The following is a 25,338-nucleotide window of genomic DNA, read 5'->3' on the forward strand; positions in this document are numbered from 1 at the left end:
TTCACTACTAGAATCCGAACGTCACAAATCGCTATTTATGCTTGTCAAAATAACGAGAAGGAAGGGAGATCTATTTCATTCGTAGTGATAAAATTACCAACTTCTCTATATTGTGACCCCAATATCTATTATTTCAGCCGAAAGTTCAATACAAGACTAAATGAGAAAGCAGTTTTCATGTTTTATCCCAGATTGAATGGTCGAAATGGGAGACCTACCGTACTTGACTTGTTTGGTTCTTTACATATTTTCTTTCCAAATTATTGCTACGAATTCTCGTACATCTAACATTTGGAAACTTAATCCAGAAGAAGGTACAATAGTTGACGGCAATACGTTGACCCAGGTCAGTTAATTCTATTCTTAAATACAACTTTTATATAATCAATGCACACAGCATTATTTAGCACCACGATATATAACGTTACAACCCTCGTCGTGTGTTCAACGTATTTTATTTGACTCTACGTCACGTGAATATTATCTTCAAACATCAATAATTGCTGACACAACTTGGAAAACTATCCATTTATTTGCATATATATTTGTATAAATCATGGAATCATATTTAATATTTCAATATCTCTGTTTGTGATGTTCTTAGAGTTTTACTGCTACTATTTGTTGCGTATCAGACACTCAAATGTTGTTTACAACATGTGCAATGAAACAATAATAGTGCACTGATAAGTGATACATTGTTTACTATCAACTATACTATAATACTCCATTTTGTTACAGGATGACACTGATAAGCAAAAAATGACTGAAGAAGACCCCATATTCAACATAATAACCTCCACTGTGTATTATGGGAACACCTGGACCAAACATGGCTTTGACATGTTTTGTACGGACTGCCAAGCTTATGAACAGCAAAGGTAAATAAATATAGATATACATGAATGTTACATAGTTTAAAAAAATGGAAAGCCAGAGCATAGCTGATAGCTTGCAAAACCAGTGCACATCAAAACATAAGAGAACCTGACTAGGGGTTACTTCTTTTTCTTCTTCTTATTGTGTTGAGGTTCCTTTCTTATACAGTAGATGCCCAATAGGCAGCAGCTTTTCGTTACCTCATTCAGTGCGAGGGGTCACTGGCACTGAATGAGTTAATGAAATGAATTCAAGTAGGCCAAGAAATATTGTGTTATATTATAATCATCCTAGAATTCAGTAATCAACGACAACAACATACAAGGCGCAGTCTGCGATTTTTTTGGTAGCAGATAGCACCTTGTACATTGGTGAGTAAGGTGCAAAATTCTGAAAAAAAAATTGCAGATTGTACCCTATACATTGTTGTCAGCAACTTGTGCTTTCACTGTAGTCATTTCGTTTAGTGTATAAAGAAGTTAATAAATGGCAGCAGTGGCTGGTCTATACAAGCCGATTCACACTTTCTTTCAAAAACATTTTATTCTAAAACAGGACCTCCACTCAGCATAATTATTATTATTTGATTAAATCTACATTCTCACATACAGACACTTTTCCATTCAGACAGTTAAAACATTATAGCAACATTAAGTTTCACATGGCTAATAGCCAAATAATTATTAAGGTTTAGTTTCTAGGTTAAGGTTTAGTTAACATCCCATATACCATTTATACTCTTGTGAATGAATGGTAATTCAGTTCAATACATATCTATTAACCAGTTTACCAAGAGCTAACATTATTTTAGATCTGGTGTTGAAAATGGTGACGAATCAATACTGACTGACACAAATGGTGAAGTTGAGGATGAATACTTAGACTGTGGGAAGGCTGTCAACTTCACATACTATGACAACCTTGTGGGTGTGGCCAGACGCCATAGACATCCTAATGTTCCTGAGCCACAGGTAAAGTAACTAATTATTTTACACCAGGGTGAACAGGTATCTTCTGGGCGAGCTCATTCCATTGTAGGCCACATCATTGCCTTTGTTAGTCTGTGGTCAAGAGTGGGCTTACTCTACTTCATAATAAAAAAAAAACTTATTCTTAAGGGTCTTATGTATGAAAATGATTAACTAAAAGTGATATACTGTATTTATCTATTTAAGTTCAGCTTAGTTTGGGGCTAAGTTGATCTGTGTAAGGTGTCCCCAGACCCCAATATTAATTAGACCCAGACCCAATATTTTTTTTTTTCTTTTTTTATAGGTTTGGGGAAACTATTACACTTTTCTTAGGCCATTGTTAGGATCATATTATATTTAGTCCATGAGCCAATGATTAAATTAATCAAAAGCTTTGTAACCTCTAATCTATTTTATAAAGTTAATCTTTAAATTCTTTTGTCTCTCACTGACTCGCAATTATAATTATAGCATTATTACGAAGGAAATTAATTGCATTAAATAATGAGAATAACTTTTTTTAATTGTACTGGTGTTATTTCCCAGGAATTTATAATTACAGACAGTTAGAGTAAAGATTAGACACACTGGCAGGTTCATATTAGATTTGCGTGTATCTACTAGAAGTACTAGATAGCCTTCAATATTATTCAGTATTGCTTTACAAAGTTGGAAATACAAGTAAAGTTATATATACACGAGTTTCATGACCTAGTATTTAAAATTAGCTTTAAATACAAACTTGTCCAAAAAATTATTAAATATTAATAAAACACATGCATTACCCACTTAGGTATTGTATGTTTGATCCATGATCATGTTAAAAATAGGTAATTGCATTATTAGAGTGTGCACCCACGGTCAAAGTCGCTCGACTACTTTTTTGTCGCTCACTTCTCGTCTATGGCATAGTATGAAAGTCTACACACAGGCAGGTGTGCACACTTTCATACTAGCCCATAGACTATAGATTTGAGCGACAAAAAAGTTGTCGAGCGACTTTATCGCCCATGGGCGCATACCCTTAGTTTATGAATTACACTCTACACTCTAGAATAAAATGATCTACAACATTTTTGTTTACAGGTGGCTCTTATATTCACAAAAAAGAAGTCCTTTAAAAATGGTGTGACAGAGCTAGACATAAATGCTCTGGAGAAACGTCTAAAGAAAGCCAAGAGAGAGAAACCAAAGTCTGTACAACTGTATAATCAGATTGGCAACTTTTGGAGAATTAAGGGCGACACTAGGCAGAGCATTGAGTGCTTCCGACGGGCCTTGGCTGTGTCTCCTTACAATGCAGAAGTAAGTTTGACTTTAATTTACCTTTTTTATTGTTTGTAGGGTAAATATTATATATAAACGTGATAGACGTATTCTGTTCTACCATAAACAATGCGTCAGAAGCATCGATCTAAACTACCTAGATGCACCATCACGGCTTAGAATGTGTCCGCAGCAAATTGTGCTTGAAAATGTTCTAAGCACAATTGGGCGGTCAGTAGCGCTTCATCCGCCGTGTCGGCAACATGCCGAAGTGCTCCGTAAAAAAGTGCAAAAATAACACCTTATATACGTTAAAAAAGGATGACGTATCGTATTTCAGGTAAGTAATTGTTAATAATTTTATAATATTATGCATTTATGGCCAAAATGGTTTCCTAACTTACTAAAAACATTTATTTTCTAGAATAATTGAAGTAAATTCCTTGATTTGGTCTTACGCAGTTTGTCTCTTTCTCTCGCGCTATACTAGTAATGAGCGGACGGCGACAAAAGATGGTTGAAGTGGAACATAGTTAAAAATGGAATAATGGAGTCGCTAATTTATATTTTTTGTAAAAGAAGCCTATTTCATATTAATAATGTATGTATTTATTTATTATTATGGACCAATAAGTCTGAAATAAATGATTTCAATTCAATAACATTAATACATATCTTATAAATTACTTTAATTATAAAAAGAAACAACCCGGGAATAGCAAATTCGTTTTTAAGTAATAAAAAAGGTTTTTATTCCAGATTCTCAAAACAAGACGTTGAAAGGGAAAAATGGCGCAAGATTATAGCTGAGGAGCGGAGAGAAGATTTACCCACACAAATCTTTGAAAGAAATTACGTAGAATAATAAATTAATGTCATCATTCAATTCTTCTTTGTTTTAATAGCTTCTTAATTCATATTCTCCAAGTGCACCATCCCTCACACACACCACATACAATCCCTCAACTGTTTACCTTCACATAATCGCTACACATACACTCACTACACGCACACACACACACACACACACACACACACACACACACGTATGTTATATATATACATACATACACACACATATATATATATATATATATATATATATATATATATATATATATATATAAGTTTGTCAAAAATGCCCTTTTTCTAGCACCCTGTATGTTTTTTTCAAAATCTGTAAATGCCATTTTTCATAAATTTGAAATTGATGGATGGTTCCCTTAGACTATTTTCATGTAGGACTACGGGATCTCATATCGGCCTTACTGACCCGCTATCAAAATACACCCTGTATAAGTCCTCATAGTAAAAATTAAAAAAAATTGAATGCACTTTTACTAAGTTTAGAAAATAAAATGAAGTCTTCTTTCAGCAAAATATGCTATCTACGATATTTAAGGTACTTTCCCTCCATGTGGCATCGCCGTGGGACACCCTGTATATACCTCAGTTGACTCTATTTAATAATGCAAACATTGCAAAACGTGGAGATATTGATCAGTTGCAATTTTCCCCCAGTCCAAATTGTCCCGCCGTACCTTATATATTTTTTTGTTTGAGATAATATCAATAAAAATATCATACAGTAAAAACTCATTTTTTTTCGCTTAAAATACGCAAAATCTCGAAAAATGTTATACCAAACGTTTTGTTCCTTAAGAAATTTTCTATCTAATAGGATTTTTAAAACAGTTTTTCGCAAAAATACCGCAAATTTCCTCATTCTCGCCTTTCATCTCATAGCGCGACTCCCATGATGCCTCTGTCCATCCTCGTTCCCAATGTAAAAATGGCGTTTAGATTGTTGCAGCGCGAACGAAATTAAACTTATGTTGGTTGCAATAAGACGTAGATTTGTTTAAAAATATGCACACCTGCGATCTGCGGTAATAAAATTTTATGGCTTTCGCGATGATCACATTCATTAATGTCATAACCGCCAATTGCTTGCATTTGAAATTGAACTTTAAGTACTAAGAAATAACGTTGTTTTTGTAAAAAAATGAAAGTAGTTTTTACTACATTGCGAAGTTTTCGTTTGTCAACTAGACGCACACATTTGCAACTTAGCGATCGGACACTTTTGAGTGTCGAATTTGTAGGCGATAGTGTATCTAGGAAAGTTTAAATCGATGGTCAGAAGAAATAAGACTAGTCTACATCAATAATAGTTATTTGTTATACAAGGGGGCAAAGTTGTATTTTAACGCCGAGTGTGAAATTGAAAAACGAGCAAGTGAAAGGATTCTATAGTTGAACCACGAGCGAAGCGAGTGGTTCGAAAATAGAATCCTGAACTTGCGAGTTTTTTGACACACGAGAAGTAAAACCGCCTTCAAAAATAAGCGCGTTACAAAACACGGAGAAACTAAAAAGCCAAAAATAATAAACCTTTCAATTCAGATTTCTTATCGTATTGCAATAAGCTAAACATCCAAATTATAAACAAATCAATTATTTTTGTAGTCGGTACCAGACCTGTTCGTCGCCTTGCTATTGCCTGTTTGCCCCACCCAACCATACACAGGCTGGTACCGACTCCAAAAATAATTGATTTGTTTATAATTTGGATGTTTAGCTTATTGCAATACGATAAGAAATCTGAATTGAAAGGTTTATTATTTTTGGCTTTTTAGTTTCTCCGTGTTTTGTAACGCGCTTATTTTTGAAGGCGGTTTTATTTTTTGTTAAAAAGTTTATTTATTTGTTGATTTTTAGTGGTTCCTAGTGATATTATATGTATCAGTCCGAATACATGTACAGTAGTGAAAGAATTATCCTTTAACTCCTAACCATTGAGGAGTTGACCTTCCATCATCAGCTCAGTTGATTTTTAGTGGTTCCTAGTGATATTATATGTATCAGTCCGAATACATGTACAGTAGTGAAAGAATTATCCTTAAACTCCTAACCATTGAGGAGTTGACCTTCCATCATCAGCTCAGTTGATTTTTAGTGGTTCCTAGTGTTATTATATGTATCAGTCCGAATACATGTACAGTAGTGAAAGAATTATCCTTTAACTCCTAACCATTGAGGAGTTGACCTTCCATCATCAGCTCAGTTGATTTTTAGTGGTTCCTAGTGATATTATATGTATCAGTCCGAATACATATACAGTAGTGAAAGAATTATCCTTAAACTCCTAACCATTGAGGAGTTGACCTTCCATCATCAGCTCAGCCACATAAAATTATTACCATCAGACGTAAATACTGGTGTACCTTTGAAAAATAGACTAAAAACATTACATGTGCCTATAACATTTGAAGAGTTCCCTCGATTTCTCCAGGATTCCATCATCAGACCCTGACTTGGTGCCAATGGGACCATCTCGGGGTTATACCGGTTCGATCAAAAAAAAAATTTTGAAAATCGGTCCACGATTCTCGGAGATATCGAGTAACATACATACAAAAAAATAATAAAAAAAAAAACATTCAGTCGAATTGAGAACCTCCTCCTTTTTTGAAGTCGGTTAAAAATACATTTGCACCCGAGTGTAACACAAAACTTTTCCCCTCACTACAGCGAGGAAACTACAACGCAATAAAAAATGCGTTTATCACTGCTTCCAGTAGTTTCACAGGTGGTAAATCATCTTTATTACTAGATTCACCTACTTTTATCAATTTTAAAGCAGTTAATTTGACTTTATTCAAGGTCAAATTACTTTACCCACTAGTGGATAAAATGCGTTTTTACCCGCTGGTATTAAAGGACAAAACACGTGTTTCCGAGCTAGTGAGGGGAAAAAACATTTACTAAGAATAACATTTCAAACTCTCCCTCAAATGCTCAAAGTTTAACTGGAAGAGATCTCCTAAAGGGATAAGTTCGTCTTTGTACTGAAACTTTTTATTTTCAATATTATACACGGTGTTTCCGTTAACACTCAAAACCTCAGACACCCCAACTGATTTTTATTTTTTTAAACTTATCTAGAGTATTCATTTTTTAATCTGATGTTTATTTATTTTTTAAATTGAATGTTTAAACTTCTGTACAGCTCTACTCGACTTTTAACTCTTCACTCAAAAAAATAATTGCTAGCTACCATCAAAAACCTTAAAACTACTTATTTGTGTACGTTACTGCAACGACATAAGGTTTACCATATGTCACTGTAAAACACTTTAAAGATTTGTCACAGCAAACTTCAAATTGGACAGGTAATCTCAGTAAGCAAATTTAAACCCAACATTTAAAATAACAAGGTACGAGTTCAATTTGTTATGACTTATGACTTATTAGAGGTAAACATTAAAATTAAACTGACAAACAACGTCAAACTCGTAGCGGAAAAAATTGTCGTCCAAGTAACCAGCCAGTATGAATATCCCTAAATACTGTAAAAGGTATACAACCTCTAGCAATGCGATATGCACAATGTTGTATTACGAATTTGTAGAATGGGCACGTAAAAAATAACTAATAATACAAATTAAAAAAATATATATTACCCCCATCAAGATGTAGCTCAATCGATTCTACTATCGATTCTGAACAAACGGTTTTCAGGTTTTTAGTGTTAAGTGAAACACGGTGTATATGTGCTGTATTCTATTTTTGTATGTACAATAAAGTGTTTACTTACTTACTTACTTAACATTTTTATCAAGAACTTTACTATTTTATTAAGAAAACTAAATGTGAGTGTGCACGGGAAGACGTCCCTCTTTGCCGATTGCTAATAAAACTGCTTTGTCAGTGTATTCATATAAAGTACAAGTAAATCTCGCCTTAATGGTAACCGACAAAGTGGGACGTTTTACTAAACACACTCACAAATATTCTTAGGGTACTTTGTCAGTGAGCCTGACGGTTTTAAATCCAGACTTTAATTTTACTATATTTTTGTGTAGACTGTAATAACACTAGCTTGGTTAATCATAAACACTAAATTAGGTATTTATATCTGAAAACTAGCTGAAACTCCGTATAGTATCCTTATCTGTGTCACATTATGTACTTGTAATGCATTTATTGCTTGGTTGCAATACAAATTGTAGGTATACCTTTCTTAGTTTATTCAGCAGGTATTTAATTAACACTGTTTATCCAGATATAAAAGAATATTCGAGAACGTAAAGTGCGTATAGCGTGTGTTTATTTTTAAACTGCGTTTCTAGGTTTAGACCACGATGCCGCCTCTGCAGAATTACTTAGCAAGTAGATACTAGACATGACCGAGTTATAGGCCGTGATTACATCTTTGCTTTTTGCCGGGCCCCCGATATCTCGACGCAGTTACATGCTTCATGGTAACGAGTCTATTGAAACCACCCGTGAATCTCTTACTCAATTGGCACTTCTATAAAATCATACTCCTCGCCTGTGTGTGATAAAAACCACTGTTATAAAAAACCACAGTCAAATAATTACAGTACTTGTTACTCCTCAGTACAGACGCCATCTTTGTCACCCACCAATCCCAAGACACTTTACTATCCTGAACACACGAAGTACTACCTACTTAAAAACCTGTACCTATAATTTATTTGTAAATCCCTCGCAGGTGCTCCTGAACCTGGCACGCGTGCTATTCACCCTCCAGTACCTGGACGACGCTATCTACCTGACGCGCCGTTCGCTCGAGGTTCAGCCTCCGGACCGCAGCGCGTGGCAGCAGTACTTCACCCTTGGGGAGATATTCAAAGCTTATGGACATTATCAGGTAACATTCGTAGGCTTTATAGGTTCACACCCAATATGAGCGTACAGTCACTTTCATATGTTTATCATAGAAATATGATCATAGGCAACATTCCGTCCTTTTTCTTCACGTTGGAGAAAAAAGGCATACAAACCTGTTATCTATGATAAACATTAGTGGACTATCGGCCTAAGCGAGCTTGCGAGCATAAAGAACGTTACACTTCACATGCGTAATAATTCATCGTAACAATCTCATAAGGTATTACATCGAATTAAATTCAATTGCATATTTAGTATACATAATATATGTAATATTTATTATAGTATAATCTTTGTACTACTCCCCAGCCGGACCCCTTTTAAATGCATATTTCTGGCAAACTACTGAGGTACATGCAATTTCCGACGAGGTACAAGGGGTACGTCAGAGGTACATTCCACCATGGTAATCTGAGCACAATAAAGCGTGGTGGTCCGGCTGCAGAGTATCACGCCCTTGATTGCATTATGATCTGAAAACTTGGTACTTGCTAAATCGATATTTTCGTTTCACAGGAAGCAGCGGTACATCTCAAGCACGCGTTAGACCTGAGACCGGACTTCGAACCGGCGCTGACGGCGCTAAAGGACATTGAGAACATACCGGAGGCCAACGTGCATGTGTACACGCTCCTTATTATTGTGTGCTTGGTATGTATAAAGCTGAGTTTAAACGTGCAAGTTTTGAAACAGAAGTATATTATGCAAAAAAAAAGAGATGCAAATATTTGCCACTCACTCTTACATATAGTTGCGTCTCAAAAACTGCAGCAATAATTTGCGGGTCTAAACTCAGCTTAATATATCTTTAATTTAGTCATAATATATCCTCGGTTCTTGATTCGAAGCTTAGATACTTACAAAAGAAGATAAATACGCTGGTTTTCATTATAACGTCCAGTTAGAACACCAATATAATATATTATATCCATATTATGGATATTTTATTAGAAAATTCTTATCTTAATCTTAGGGACACTTACACCGGGGTTAGTAGAAACAGTAGACTACCCCTGTAGAACGTGAAATTGCCTTTATTGGGTAATTAGCTTTATACGGTCTACTAGCTAGCCGCCCCAGCTTCGCACGGGTGTTGTACATACAAACCTTTTCATTGATTTATATTTAAAAAAATGCATACTAAAATCCGATTCGTAGTTCTAAATATCTATCTAAGCACACATAGGGACGGACAAACAGCGGGAAGCGACTGTAATGTTTTATACTATGTAATGATAACACAAGTATTTGACATTTAACTCCTCTTCGCAGGTGATGGGCGTCCTCCTCGTAATCCTCTCATCCGTGGACAACAACGGCGAAGCGGAGGAGCACAAAACGCAACGCCACTTCAACCGCGCCATGGCCATGCGCTCGCTCCGAGGCGTGGCCTTACCCGGCTCGCGCGGCCGCAAGAAAGGCGGCTCCTAAACGGGCGGCGAGCTGGTCTAATGTCTATTGTATTTCGTTGGGTTTAAATTGTTTGGATGTTTATAATTTCTAGATAATAAATTGACCTTCTGAACGCCGAGCACACCTAAAGCGTCGTGCGCTTAGCGCCATGAACATCTATAAATGTTATGGCGTACAGTTAAGTTGCGTTTTCACTTAGTGTTCTGAACAGTTCTCAGCGAGCATTCGTTTGTTTGTGAAACCAATAAAGGTATGAAAGTCAAGTGTTTTCATCCGCGCACGAACGAACGAATGCCCGTTCAGAACTGTTCAGAACACTAAGTTAAAATGCAGCTTTAAAGTACCTAACTATACCTAACATTCACAATTTCGATGATCGCTGGCACCCTTGACTTTGGTGTGTATGAGACGTTTCTGTTTATGACGTCTGGCGTTCAAAGGGTGAAAGGTAAATGCTCGAATAATGTTACCAGCTAAGAAAGAAATACTAAATAAAATAAGTCATTAAATCTGTCCAATGGTACAAGCTTTTATTGCCGACTGTACTTTATTGTAAAGTCATCAACTAATAGATAGTTCAAAGTAGATAAGGTTATGATTTATTACAGTTCCTAAACAAAATTGATCGTGCAAAACTTGCATGTCAGTCTTACCATTTAGCACGTCACCACAGGGTATCTCTCCTAAAATATGTTTTAAGTCTAGAAATTATAAACAGTATTGTTTTATTAAGTGAAGGAAATTAGAAATCTGATTTGGTTAATGCTCAGTTAGGAGTTCTTAATTATTACTTTATGGAGGTTGTGATTAAATTACTTAATTTTTATATCACAGACATTAGACCGGCGATCTTTATAACATTTTATTGCTTGATAATTACAAAATTGACAGCTAAAATGTTCCAGTATCGCTATTGATATCTATGAGTAAGAAACCGATGTTGTGGTACTGTTTCGTGAAATATTTTAATAATAGTGAGTAACTTGCATTTAAAGTTGAGTTGTGATTGAAAAACTAGAATTTTAAAGCGATGGGGAAAATAGTCATATTTATATTTCAATGTCCAATTGTCAGATTGCTAAAATTTGACGAAACAGTGCTACAAAGAGAGGCTAATGTACAAAAGTGACCTAACCGGTCTTGCCATGTCTAATTTGATCTCTGCTTTGTAGTCTTCACCTATTGATAGTTCCCTAACGTGTGGTTTTTCCTTTTAGCGGTTTCGGTATTTCGAACGCCTCAAATTTTTACAAATGTTAATCTACAAGAAAAACCTGGTTCTTGTCATAATGTAGGTATTTTATTCTAAGACTTATTTAACTGCTAATGCTTTATAAGCAATAATATTAATACATAACTACATGAAAGGCAATGGAATAAAATAAACCTCGAATTTGAAGTCATAATCAAAAATAATAGTTATATTTTTGCAAATTATTACTCCTTGAGCAGTATTATAAGGGATCTACATATGAAGCGCGGTTTGGTCTGAAGACTCGGGTCGGTTGTGGCGTGCAAGCCTAGGATCGTCTACTTTTGCAACCTAGTCATTCACTTAGACAAGTGGGCCGAGGGGCCGTGTGTGTTTCGTTAGTAGTGCATGCAAATAACTTGTTAAGTGTTCGTAGTGTCTAAGGATTTAAAGGGAGGAGCGTCTTAAATTCTGAGATTGGTGAAAAATGTACCTGTTTTCAGTGGTTCTTTTGTTAATTTTTGACTATTTATTACTTAATACATGATTGTCTTAGCATCAACTTTAGTTTTATTTACTCATTTTCAGGTGATATGCAAAAGAAAGGATGAGAAAAATTAAACCTATAAAACGAAACAAAATGTTACAAAATTATAATGTATTTATTATAAAATGTATACACGTAACTGAAAAGTACGCCCTTTCGAAGCTTTTTTACATCTAAGCTGAAAACGACATTTTACTAGAGGTTCTTAATTTTGGAAATTCACATTTGGGCAATTCATTTACTTGTTACTTACACCTAGATAACCAAAACAAGATGCGTTCAGCGTGATGGTGAATATTGAAAAATGTTGATCGACATTAAAATTGCGACTCGCGAGTCAAGCGAAAGGGACATAGGCGTAATTCTTAATAACACCTTTAAAATTCACAAGACATGCTCATTCAATTGAAGCAAATTTTGTTTTAACTGTGTCTAATTTAAATATCATTATTTTTCGCTTCAATTTAACCAGCTGTCGACACATTCACAATTTACAGAACAATATCTGTAGGGCTTGTTGGAATCACTATGGAAGTTTATACATGGGACGCTCAGGATTGAAATGGGTTACGGTAAAAGTGAATGTGGTAGTCTCTTCACATTGATTCGCGACGGACAGTCTAAGGCTTTAGGCGACATCGTGGATGCAGAGACGGAAGATGTCATGCTGTACGAAGAAAGAGTCCCCGAGGGTTTTTAATACGAAGGTCTGCATGTAAGAGTGTGGAGGGTCGTCGTCACACTGGAAATAAGAAAAAATAATTAGGTATGATTTAAATTATCAGGAAAAGGTACCAACTGCACTGTCAAACTAGGTTCAAAGGCTTGTACCAACAAAATAGGCGTGTGTGCCTTGTGTGAGGCATTTTAGAGAAAACTTTGCATAAATAGTCTTTTCAGTACAGATGGCGTTTTTTTTACGCACTAGTGCGAGAAGTGGTTCATTATATGCCAGGTCGAAACTTCGGAGGCTCATCTGTACTGAAAAACGTCGTACGATACACGTGCGAAAAGGAAATTCGTAACTCGTGTCGATTTAAAACACTCCCTTCGGTCGTGTTTTAATTTATCGCCACTCGTTTCGAACTTCCTTTTTTACGCACTTGTATCGTAATGTACTATTTCGTTTTATTGTAATTAATATCTATTAAATATTCCCTTTTGAAATTGCCATTTAACTATTTAATGTATTATCTCCCCTGCTGTTCAATAATTGTAAACAAGCTTATAATAAGGTTAATGTCATTAGCTTAATGTCAATCACCCTAGCGAAGAGATAACATTATAATTATTCTGAACCTACTTCAGTAGGCTTAGCACATGATTGCCGCGAGACTATGTCGCCGCGAGATAGACCACATGTCTTCTTCCAATTGTATTAATAACATAAGGACGGGTAGTCTATCTTGCGGCGACATACTCTCGCGCCAATCATGTGCTAAGCCTGTTGTTGTAATAGACACAAAATGCCTTAAATTTAGTGATTTGGGTTGCATTTGCATGTACTTTAAAGATATGTAATTTAAAGATATGTAATGATGATAAAAGTTTGCACTGTTTGCAGTTTTGATTTAATTACAATTAACTATTATTATTAACTAGATAACCAATATAACCATGTATTGTATGGTTATATTGGTTATCTAGTTAACAGTGGCGTAGCGTCGATACAACTCGATTCCCAATGGATTCTCTAGAATTCTCTAGTATCTGTACAAGTCCATACAAACAGGTTCTGAAACCCCCCAGCTTTACTAACGAAAATTTTCACACTACGCCACTGCTAGTTAATCTTATACTTTTAAACGAGCAATTCTTGTATATTTATTTATTTATTTATATATATATTTAATATCTGGGCAACCGAGCTTCGCTCGGTTCTGTTTCGTATCCCTGACATGTGTCGCCATCTAGTTCAAAAATGAATAGTACCTACATCGAGCGAAAGAATTCTCAGCCTTAACAACACAACTACTCCACACGAGATGGCGCGCATGTCGCCACAAAAACTCAAATAGTGTATTTTTCTATTCGTTTTAGCCTTGACCTGTGTCGCCATCTAGTGTTTGCAATAAATAGTACATCAACCGAAAGAATTCTGTCTTAACAGTACAACTACTGCACACGAGATGGCGCGCGAAGAAAAACGCATGAAAACTCGAAAATTCGCGTTTTCCGGGACCTAAGGATAAGTTAGACCGATTTTTCACCCGCAAAAACCCCCACATAACTAATTTCTGCGAAATCGTTAGAGCGGTTTCCGAGATCGTCAGTGTAAATAAATATATATATAAATAAATAAATAAAATAAATAAATAAATAAATATACAAGAATTGCTCGTTTAAAAGTATAAGATAAGATTTACACTGACGATCTCGGAAACTGCTGTAACGATTTCACAGAAATTTGTTATGTGGGGGTTTTTGGGGGTGAAAAATCGGTCTAACTTATCCTTAGGTCCCGGAAAACGCGAATTTTCGAGTTTTCATGCGTTTTTCTTCGCGCACCATCTCGTGTGCAGTAGTTGTACTGTTAAGACAGAATTCTTTCGGTCGATGTAAGTACTATTTATTGCAAACACTAGATGGCGACACAGGTCAAGGCTAAAACGAATAGAAAAATACACTATTTGAGTTTTTGTGGCGAAATGCGCGCCATCTCGTGTGGAGTAGTTGTGTTGTTAAGGCTGAGAATTCTTTCGCTCGATGTAGGTACTATTCATTTTTGAACTAGATGGCGACACATGTCAAGGATACGAAACAGAACCGAGCAAAGCTCGGTTGCCCAGATATTGATACTTTTATGTAACGTAGACCACTTAGCACACAGAACTAGTAGTAATATATACCATGGCTTTGTACTTGATATATGGAGTAGCAAGAGAACCCATCATAATCAGTAGTTAAAGGATTTTAAGATTATGCAAAGATGTACTACTCTAGGTTAAAAATACTTACTTGCAACCTGCCAAGGACATTGATTAGAACACCACCATCGAACATGGGCTGTGAGTCAATTGATGTGATAAACCTGCCGATTTTTTGGAATCCCAAGCCCTGAAAAAAAAAAAATTTATGTTTGATGATAAAAATAAGACCATTGACTCAATTACACATTAAACTTTCATTCAAAAGACAACAGCATATACCAAACTGACTATTGATATAAAAAGTATATTTGTATCTTATTTAGTATAGGTTTATCAATAAAAAGAACTTAGTAATTCTCTACCAATAATAGTTAGTTTGGTGCACAAGTACTTCAGTAGTTATGGTTGATAATTTGATATGAATAAACTGTTGCTATGCAGTGCAGTATTCTCTAAAGGTGGCAATATTATACTTATATTTGGCACCTTGCCCAAATCAATATCTTTGAGCTGGCTAGATTTGGTATATGTTATAGTATATTATTTACTTACATTTAATTTTTCCATAATTTTAACAGCACCTTGTAGTTGCACTCCTTCAAAAGTCATAAAAGATGTTTCTACCTGAAAAATAAATTAATATAAAGCAAGGATATTCATATTATTCATCTATTAACATTTCTTTGCTGAGCCCAGGAACCGTAGTACTCATTTAAATTACCAATAAATCAATTGGCTATCAAATTGGGAAATGTTATTATTACATAACTTTGCTTATGCTATCATATCATAGCCATTCTATTTGAAGACATGGTCAACTCATCACTAGATGGGAACCTGGCCAAATATGGATTTTCCACATATTATTGAAACTGTACATATGCGGCAGCACTATTGTACAAGTAAATACAGATGAAATTGGCAATCCAATCACAAACAAGCTTATAATAAATTCTTCTAAAGGCTCATAACCTATAAGATGTCAATAACATTTTACAGTAAGTAGAAATAAGTATGAGCCAAGTAGAAGTAAGCCGGAGCAAGAGATTGAACTTGGCTTAAGAGAGGTGCTCTATGTCATAGGGTGGGTAGTTAGCAAATTAATTGGGTGCTCTCTGATAGATTTGTTCAAGTGGGTTCAATTGTTATTTGTGGCCAATCATTAAAAAATATACATTATTACCAGGCAGCTGTGAAACATATTGTCAGTCAGAGAGATGCTGGTATAACTGTAATTGCCAATAACTGTTCAAATTTAAACGTAAAAAGTACATAGATGTCCATAATTATAACCTACTTAGTCATACTGGCATAACAAATAAGTTGAGGTTTGGGTACACTTAGTTTGCGTTGGAATTTGCCACTTTCTAAAGTTAACTACATTTACTGCAGTTACAGAACATTGCACCGAAAGTTGAAATAATGCGTAGATGATTCATTTGTCTTATAAACAAACTATTGATGACATCAGATCAAATCATAGAGAGGTTATTAGAAAATTTACAATGTGTGACGGAATGAGGCATTCGTCTTAATGAAACATAATAGCTGCAGCTCACAATGCAAAGAAGCACTCACGTTGTACAAATTTGCCAGATTTGGTCGCTGTGCCGGGTCGTCGAATAGCGCATAATATTGTTGAACAAATCCTTTTCCGATTGCATCGTATTGTGGATTTAGCGCCATTTAGACGATTTTTGGTTCCAAACTCACTGTAACGTCCACAAAATTGCCGAAAATGTAAATTTCAGGCTTTCGGCATGCCCCTCCACAGACAGCGAAAAATGGCAACCACCACTGACCAACCGTTTTCAATGTTACCAGTATATTTCGTTTAGTTCAGAAATTATAATGACACTGTGCTGTGATACCGCTAAAGCTAGGAACATACTACGCGGACGTCCGTCGTAAATCGACCGCGACCGCGACCGATCAGTGTGCACGGTCACCAAAACATCCAGCGAGCCAGATTTCGATAGTTTGCACGGTTAAGTCTATATTCATTGTCCAGATCCCCGTCCGCGGTCGATCGACGACGGACGTCCGCGTAGTATGTTCCTAGCTTTAAAGAAACGACAGTAATTGTATCGATAAAAAAATTTACAGTCTTGGTACAACCCTATGCCACCATAGACAAATCATTTGTAAAAAAAAATACAATGACATTTTATTACACGATTGTCAATTTTTGCTGAGCGTGGTACTAGTAAATTTATTTAGCGATTTTGTATAAAGAACAAAAATCCTTTAATTTTCATTCAGGAATAAGTATTAATTTCGCAGTGACAAGTACTTTCTCCCATTCTTTAGCCACAACTATCGCTTATCATGTCTTTGGCGGATGAATTACTGGCTGATTTGGAAGAGAATGACGATGGGGAACTGGAAGCTGCTATTGAAAACAAGACATCCAAAGATGCCGAACACGAATTCGCAGTCCCTCATCCTGTTATTCCTATGGAAGAAGACATTAAAAGTGTCACTATAAGAGAATTAGCGAAGTTAAGGCACTCAGACCGCCTTCAAAGGGTATGTTGCAACATATTGTACAACAAATGCTATTTATTCTTTTTGATGCCTGTCGAAAGATTTAATTGAACATGTTGACGTTTAACACAGGTTAGGCACGAACCCCTGCTACTGTTCTGTGCTTGCTTTTTTCAAATGTTGCCCTAAAACATACACTATTCACCCTTAAACTTGACAACCAGTCTTTCCTAGTCCTGGCGCTGGTAATATTATGCTAATGGTCATGGTTTAAAATCCATTGAGTTGTTTATTTGATCCTGAGGTATTTTATGTGTTTATTTTTTTGTATTTATTATAGGTCATAGCAGAAATTCAGCAGAATGTTGGTAATGATCGCAAAAAGATTGAGGTGACAGGACTCATGGAATCTGACCCAGAATACCAACTGATTGTAGAGGCTAACAATATAGCTGTGGAGATTGATGGTGAAATTGGTAGGTTTATAATTTACTTTCACTAATTTTTAAAATATTATTATATTTAAGGACACAGTTATGCAATTACAACTTGAATAATTGGTGTAAAATAATTTCTCTTATGTGTAGACTTTAAACTATTAATTAAACCTGCATATTATACCTTAAAAGAGTATAAAATGTTTGTCCTTAAAGGCAGCATTAGCTATTTTTTATTTGATACAAATAAAAGTTTTTATCATCAAATAATCTAGTTGTATCTATGCAAAAACCAACTTGTAAATAGACAATCTTATTTTCCAGCTATTATCCACAGATTTGTCCGAGACAAGTATCAGAAACGTTTCCCCGAGCTGGAGTCCTTGATTGTCACACCGCTGGAGTATATCCGGACTGTAAAAGAACTCGGAAATGATCTGGACAAAGCTAAGAATAATGAGACTCTGCAGAGCTTCTGACTCAGGCTACTATTATGATTGTGTCTGTGACTGCTTCTACTACACAGGGGTAATTTTTTTATATATTATATAACATTACTTCAAGTGCACTTACCATAGGTTGTGATATTTTGATAAGATAAAATAATAATAAAAAGGTAAATAACAGAAGCTTGGAAAATCAGTTCAGATCAATCAAGTTTGTGCTTAGTTATGTGAGGATCTATCTACCTTAATTATTACACATATTTTTTTGTTTTTAGGAAAATATTGACAGAAAATGAATTAGATGAAATTTATGAAGCTTGTGACATGGCTAGTGATTTAAATAACTTCAAATCAAGTATCTATGAGTATGTGGAAAGTAGAATGACATTTATTGCACCTAACATCACAGCTATCCTTGGTAAGTAATACTTTAAAAGTGTTTATAATAAATTATAGATGGTTACAGAATTCTAAATGACACTTTTTAGGGTTCCGTAGTCAACTAGGAACCCTTATAATTTCGCCATGTCTGTCTTTCCGTCCGTCCGTCCTTCCGCGGATAATCTCAGTAACCGTTAGCACTAGAAAGCTGAAATTTGGTACCAATATGTATATCAATCACGCCAACAAAGTGCAAAAATGAAAAATGGAAAAAATGTTTTATTAGGGTACCCCCCCTACATGTAAAATGGCGGCTGATATTTTTTTTCATTCCAACCCCAACGTGTGATATATTGTTGGATAGGTATTTAAAAATGAATAAGGGTTTACTAAGATCGTTTTTTGATAATATTAATATTTTCGAAAATAATTGCTCCTAAAGGAAAAAAAAGTGCGTCCCCCCCCTCTAACTTTTGAACCATATGTTTAAAAAATATGAAAAAATCACAAAAGTAGAACTTTATAAAGACTTTCTAGGAAAATTGTTTTGAACTTGATAGGTTTAGTAGTTTTTGAGAAAAATACGGAAAACTATGGAACCCTACACTGAGCGTGGCCCGACACGCTCTTGGCCGGTTTTTTTATTTAGAATCTAGTCACTATGAACTATTTCTAGTAACCTCAGGCTGTAACAGGGGTTTGAGAATGTTGGCATGACAACTCAGTTTCTTGATAAAATTAATACATACATATAATCACGCGTGTATCCCATAAAGGGGTAGGCAGAGCACATGAACTACTAAGTTTCAGTGCCACTCTTGGCAAAAAGGGGTTACAAATCCAAATTAATGTTCTTGATATATCCCAAGAGACATGAGAGATCATTTTGTCAGTAGGTGTATGATCCATGGCCTTTAACACCTTGCCGATACTACTCAAGACACAGTAGAAAGAACGGGAATGGGATTAAACATAGGCTTAATCCCATTGCCTATAGAGGCATTCTGGTATCCAACAATATGTAAAACACAGTTTTACCTTTACTGTTTAGTACTAGAATCTGATTTTATTACATTTTTCAGGAGCATCAACAGCGGCCAAAATCCTTGGTATAGCTGGTGGGTTATCCAAATTATCCAAAATGCCGGCGTGCAATGTTCTGCCCTTAGGCCAGCAGAAGAAGACTTTATCTGGTTTCTCGCAGGCTGCATCTCTGCCTCATACTGGTTTCATCTATTTCTCGCAGATTGTGCAAGATACTACTCCTGTAAGTTTGCTTCAAGTTTCACTAAATTTTGTAAAGTAAATTAGAGGAATAGATAATAAAAACAAGATAGTATCAAATATTTGTATTTAACTATTTCATCGTGAAAATTACCGAAGTTGTATCACTTACACAATACTACTGTTGGGTACAAGTTTTTTTTTTTGCAAAAATGTTCAGCTGTAGTCCCACTAAGAAATTGCTCGCTATGCGTTCACCAAAAAGTAAGTTATGGACATCCAATTATCCATACTATAATATTATAAATGGGAAAGTGTGTGTGTCTGTTTGTTTGTCCGTCTTTCACGGCAAAGCGGAGCGATGAATTGACGTGATTTTTTTAAGTGGAGATAGTTGTAGGGATGGAGAGTGACATAGGCTACTTTTTGTCTCTTTCTAACCCCCCTTCCCTAAATTGGGGGGGTGGAAGTTTGTATGGAATATTCCGCAATTTTCGAATTTAACGCGAGCAAAGCCGCGGGCAAAAGCTAATTTTTCATAAATGAGAAAGCCCTTCGTTTTTGAAACCTCTGATTTGGAAGATTAGCAACCTCAAATTTAAAATTAGATACATTAGACAAAGACGTGTCATCTATCTCGCGGCGACATACTCCCGCGGCCATCATGTGCTAGGCCTACAGGATACCTATCCAAATGAAACGACTCTACAGTCAAACTAATTGTAGTTTTGTGGAGCATTGTATAAGTAATATTTTGTGATTTATTTATTTATTTAACCTTTATTGCACAACATAAAGTACAAATGGCGAACTTAATGCCTTAAGGCATTCTCTACCAGTCAACCATTGGACCAAACAGAAACTTACAATTGGTGCGGAAAATAAAACAGAAATTTAAATAGATATAAGTCACTATCTAAATACTATATGCATCATCAATATGGTACATAAATAAGTACAATCATATACATACATAAACTAACTAAAATATATAATATACATATATATATAGCCCATTTAACCATTACTGTCTAACAACGTTGGTGTACCTGCGAGAAGTGTTTACGTAATTCTTTAGTATAATAAATAAACTCCACAAATGCTTATGATAATATCCCTATCGCTCTTCTGTAGAGATGTCAGTCACTGCGTTTCGATTGCCACTGCGTCAACGATCGTCACTTCTACTGACCAATAATTATGACTGATTTTATATATTTTACTTTGTTTTAGGAGCTGCGTTACAAAGCGGCTAAGCTGGTGTCGACAAAGTTGATTTTGGCCGCGCGTGTTGATGCCTGCCACGAGAGTACAGATGGACACATCGGTCGACAGCTTAGGGAGGGCATTGAAAAGAAACTTGATAAATTGCAGGTATGAATATTTAGATTCATCTTTTCATACATACCCCTTGAGTTGCAAGCGTCCGTAGGTTACGGTGACCGCTTTCCATCAGGCGGACCGTATAACTGTTTGTCACCGACGTGGTATAAAAAAAAATACATTTCCATTATTTACACACTATACTAATCAACACGACGAAATACAACCATTAAATTTATCTGTGAAGTTGATGTGATAGACAAAAAAATTTCCTCTCTAATGTTTTAAAATATCTTCTATTGAAAAAAGTTTTTTTTTTTTTTCACAGGAACCGCCTCCAGTGAAGTTCGTGAAACCTCTACCCAAGCCTATTGAGCAGAGCAGAAAGAAGCGCGGCGGCAAACGAGTACGCAAGATGAAGGAACGATACGCCATGACAGAGTTCCGGAAGAACGCGAACCGACTCAACTTTGCTGACGTGAGTGTAACGTATAGAATGGGGTTATTATTATTCCTCTTTATTCATTTTAATTCTTAGGCTAGGTTTTATAATATGATTATAAAAGTAAAATACAAAACCACATACAAAACAATACAAAATATATAAACACATTATAAAAAACCTAACCTAGGGTGCCGCCAGCAGCGGGGCAGGGCCCAAGCTGCCGGTGGTTAGGGCTGCAGAGAGAGGAACCGTCGGACTATCCGCGCTGTGTCCAAGATCACCGCCTTCTGCATCTGGCCCTTGATCCAGCCACCTAGCGAGAGTCTCTTAAGATGTTGGTCGAGACTCTTCGCTATGAGACCGTTCGCTGAAACGACTATCGGAACAATGATCGTTGATTCAACATCCCACATGGCGGTTATCTCGTGAGCCAAGTCTAGGTACTTACTGGACTTGTCCTTCTCGGCTTTCACGAGATTCTCATCATGGGGGATGGTGATGTCAACGAGCACTGCCCGGCGTTGCAGTCGATCTATTATCACAATGTCAGGCTTATTGGCTACAATAGTCCTGTCAGTGATAATAGATCGATCCCAATAGAGCGTGGCACGTCCATTTTCGAGAACCGGCGCAGTAGGGTGTTTCATTTTTCCAAAATTTTGATTTATCTTTGACTTCGCTTTTCTTCTTGTTTCTACACCTATACAGAGCCCACAAACCAAAAATCAGAAAAATCGGACAATATTTAGAGGTCGCACACTGTGGCAACTTTTGTCTGAAGAAGTTAGTATGGGCGCAGGAAAGGCAAGAACAAAACTTATGTAACTTTTTGTAGTAGGTGGTTTAAAAGTGATTTATAATGAAAAGTTTTTATATTGAAGCAAGTTCTTTTAAAAAAATTACTAGTTGACGTGGCATTTAGTTTCTAGGCAAGGTTCCTTATGGTATTTTTTTGGACGCTCGACTTCTTCGGAACAAGTTTTTTTTGTTTTTTGTCCTGTTTTTGGCATGAAGCAGTGGTCTCTCGGCCCTTTTGGGGCACTATCACCAGGTCCGCCATGGACCGGCTCGGCAAAATATGGAGAATCTTCATCACAAATGCGACTTGTCAGGGCATTAGTATCTCCCAATTTTCCCATATTTCTTTACGGTGCTGAGACGTGGACTTCAAGGGAAAAGAAGATAGATTTCCTAGAAATGTGGTACTGCAGAAGAAAGCTAAGAGTATCCTGGACAAGGTTCAGATGCGATGGACCAGCCAAGTCAAGGCTGCACTTAGTGGCCCACTCTACGAATGCGTAAGGAATATCGATGCATTGTTAAGCTTGCTACCACCCCTGATGTGACGACCACGACCACTCTGCCAAGAGTGTGACGACAAAGAAGAAAACAAGATCCTTCTTTGACTAAAGTATATTGACCGGGATATAGACCCTACTTACCTTTTTGATTTTTGTCTTCGAACTATTTAATGTCCAGGATGTTAGCGATTATTGTAGCCCTAACACCAGACTTGGTCGATAGTCTAACAATAGTCTATCATACCGCAAAGAAGAGTAAGTATACCTATATATTTAATAATAAAAATTAACGCTCCAGTCAAAGATGAAGAGCAAAACGGTTCTCGCTGAAAGTCGTCGAACATCATAGAAAATGCGTTACTACTTGCGAACAAAAGATAAGGTTGCGTCTTACACATGTAAGCTAAATGATGATGATGACTTATTTTATCAAGAATGGATGTTACAACTATTGTATTTTAAGTTTAATAAGTTTACTTTTACTTTCAAATAAGCTACAACTACTCTATTGTTTTATTTAAAAATAAAATTGAGTAACATTACTTTTTATCGAGCTCGGAGGAAATATAGACTGGAGTAGCCTTTCAGTTACTTACCCCTCTGCCAAAAAACTTGAACAAATGTTCATAAAGTCACGTAAATACAATTTCACAATCGATTCATGCTCATTCACAGAATCGCCACGACACATATCACTGGTAATTAAAAATGCCCGCTTGTGCTGTGAACACTTGTAATAAGCGCTCAAATACCTCAAGTTTGCAAAAAGATGGCATAATATTCCATTTGTAAGTAATTTTAATATTGTTATATTACTGTTTTTATTATCTAAATGATAATATTTTTGTCATACGTCATCGAATATCGATTTATGTGATCGAATGCAATCGATTTGAAATTTGTTGGTGGGTAGAAATTACGTCACGAACACTCCCCACGAGACTTCGATTTTTTGCTGTTTAAGAAGTTACCTAATGTGGTTTACAATAGGGTCGATATTTATATATCAATATATTCATAAAAAGACGCACTCCCCACGAGACTTCATTTATATATTTTGTAAGAATTAACCTAATTTCAATTAGAATAGAGCATATATTATAATAATATTGACAAGGATAATAAAATTGAAAATTAGAAAAATCATTTGACCGAGACTTCGTCGTAGAGATGTGGGCATGGTCGATGAAATACCAACTATCGATAAAAAAGTATGATTTGCAAACCTTGATCACACAATTCATTTGAAATATATTTGCAATTTTCCGAAAGAGAATGATTTGAGTTTTATTACATGTACTTAATAAACTTTACACTTTGAACCAGTATTGAAAACAGTTAATGAAGACTAAACCATTTCTAGTTTATTTATTTAACCAAGTTTGTCTATAATGATTTAGTACCACCAACCGCAGTAAACGTTGTTGATTAGTTAGACTGGAAAAATAAATTAATGTTTTGTCAAAATGTCAAATATTTCTTTACCTACTAATCCTATTATCCATCGCTAGTCCACCCGCGTGATACCTACTACTACTACCCAGGATTGTCATAAGTGAATCTTAATATGATTATAATAGTGCCAAACATTAAACAGATCTAGAAAAAACAACGACATCATTAAAATTATAATTTGCTTCATTAATTATTATCGACTTCAGTTATCGATGCCTGCCTCATCCCTATAGTTTGAGACACACACGTGCGCATTTAGTGTCCGTATACACTGTGTTTCTACGAAGTATTTGTGTGATATGTCTGTGTGCATCATAATGAGCATGTGTTATTTTTTTATCATAATGTGCGTGTGTATTGACAATAATATTTTTTGCATTTGTGAGTACTCCTTTACATGTGTTATTTCCTCACCTCCCGCGAATCTTGGCAGAATTATTTGTACGTAGACGCAACATGAAGGCTACTCCAGTCTATATTTCCTCCGAGCTGTACAAGCTCTAAGGAGGGTTCGGGTTGCCGACGCCTCAAAGGACAATAGACGGAACAAGTTAGTTCCGTAAGTCCTCCCGTCATCAGCACACCGCACCCTCGTTGAGCTCTGGCAGCCTTACTCACCGGTAGGAACACAACACTATGAGTAGGGTCTAGTGCTATTTGGCTGCGGTCTTCTGTAAGGCGGAGATACTTCCCCAGTTGGGCTCTGCTCTAGATTCGAGCGAGACGATATCCGCTGTGCTGTGCCCTACCACACAAAGCGGAATATCATTCGCTATGCCCTACCTCCTACAGACTCAACTTTGTTCTCAAATATAGTACCTATAGACCACAAAGAACACTTGATTTAGGTTCTCACAAACTAGACCGAATTGGATTTTAGTCTATGGTCAGGTACATGTTATGGTCCTACGTCCTACAATGAGAATTAGCAAGGACCATACCAATACGATATGACTGAGTTCCGAAAGGAATTCAACCAACAAAATAATATACTTTAATAA

At 36.0% G+C, this 25,338-nt stretch overlaps 3 protein-coding genes across 3 annotated transcripts in view; 2 read left to right on the forward strand and 1 right to left on the reverse strand.

The window, feature by feature from the left end:
• Positions 1 to 59: 59 nt before the first annotated feature.
• Positions 60 to 11,983, forward strand: LOC125228157. Its single transcript, XM_048132614.1, has 7 exons — positions 60 to 346; positions 742 to 881; positions 1,691 to 1,850; positions 2,937 to 3,155; positions 8,638 to 8,796; positions 9,333 to 9,467; positions 10,089 to 11,983. The coding sequence occupies exons 1-7, from the start codon at positions 197 to 199 to the stop codon at positions 10,245 to 10,247; spliced, it is 1,122 nt and encodes a 373-aa protein (XP_047988571.1). The 5' UTR covers positions 60 to 196; the 3' UTR covers positions 10,248 to 11,983.
• Positions 11,984 to 12,064: 81 nt separating this feature from the next.
• LOC125228158 (probable nuclear transport factor 2) lies at positions 12,065 to 16,650 on the reverse strand. Its single transcript, XM_048132615.1, has 4 exons — positions 16,417 to 16,650; positions 15,391 to 15,462; positions 14,927 to 15,025; positions 12,065 to 12,710 (listed from the first exon to the last, which is right to left on the reverse strand). The coding sequence occupies exons 1-4, from the start codon at positions 16,522 to 16,524 to the stop codon at positions 12,597 to 12,599; spliced, it is 393 nt and encodes a 130-aa protein (XP_047988572.1). The 5' UTR covers positions 16,525 to 16,650; the 3' UTR covers positions 12,065 to 12,596.
• A 374-nt stretch (positions 16,651 to 17,024) lies between these two features.
• Positions 17,025 to 25,338, forward strand: part of LOC125228087 (U4/U6 small nuclear ribonucleoprotein Prp31) — a 33,355-nt gene continuing 25,041 nt past the window's right edge. Inside the window, 8 exon segments of the mRNA XM_048132537.1 lie at positions 17,025 to 17,367; positions 17,666 to 17,801; positions 18,087 to 18,230; positions 18,233 to 18,290; positions 18,484 to 18,626; positions 19,672 to 19,856; positions 21,047 to 21,187; positions 21,465 to 21,614. Of these exon segments, the coding sequence (XP_047988494.1) occupies positions 17,167 to 17,367; positions 17,666 to 17,801; positions 18,087 to 18,230; positions 18,233 to 18,290; positions 18,484 to 18,626; positions 19,672 to 19,856; positions 21,047 to 21,187; positions 21,465 to 21,614 (1,158 nt within the window). The 5' untranslated portion in view covers positions 17,025 to 17,166.

Source organism: Leguminivora glycinivorella, chromosome 7, assembly GCF_023078275.1.
Source record: "Leguminivora glycinivorella isolate SPB_JAAS2020 chromosome 7, LegGlyc_1.1, whole genome shotgun sequence".
In the NCBI taxonomy this organism is placed as follows: Eukaryota; Metazoa; Arthropoda; class Insecta; order Lepidoptera; family Tortricidae; genus Leguminivora; species Leguminivora glycinivorella.

Excerpts from the sequence above, each read along its gene's own strand:
- LOC125228157 (XM_048132614.1), top strand. The coding sequence starts at position 197 with ATGGTCGAAATGGGAGACCTACCGTACTTGACTTGTTTGGTTCTTTAC. Across the intron at positions 882-1,690 it reads CAAGCTTATGAACAGCAAAG|ATCTGGTGTTGAAAATGGTG; the intron begins GTAAATAAATAT and ends ACATTATTTTAG. Across the intron at positions 1,851-2,936 it reads CTAATGTTCCTGAGCCACAG|GTGGCTCTTATATTCACAAA; the intron begins GTAAAGTAACTA and ends TTTTGTTTACAG.
- LOC125228158 (XM_048132615.1), bottom strand. The coding sequence starts at position 16,524 with ATGGCGCTAAATCCACAATACGATGCAATCGGAAAAGGATTTGTTCAA. Across the intron at positions 15,026-15,390 it reads AAATTATGGAAAAATTAAAT|GGCTTGGGATTCCAAAAAAT; the intron begins GTAAGTAAATAA and ends TTTTTTTTTCAG. Across the intron at positions 12,711-14,926 it reads ATGTCCTTGGCAGGTTGCAA|TGTGACGACGACCCTCCACA; the intron begins GTAAGTATTTTT and ends TCTTATTTCCAG.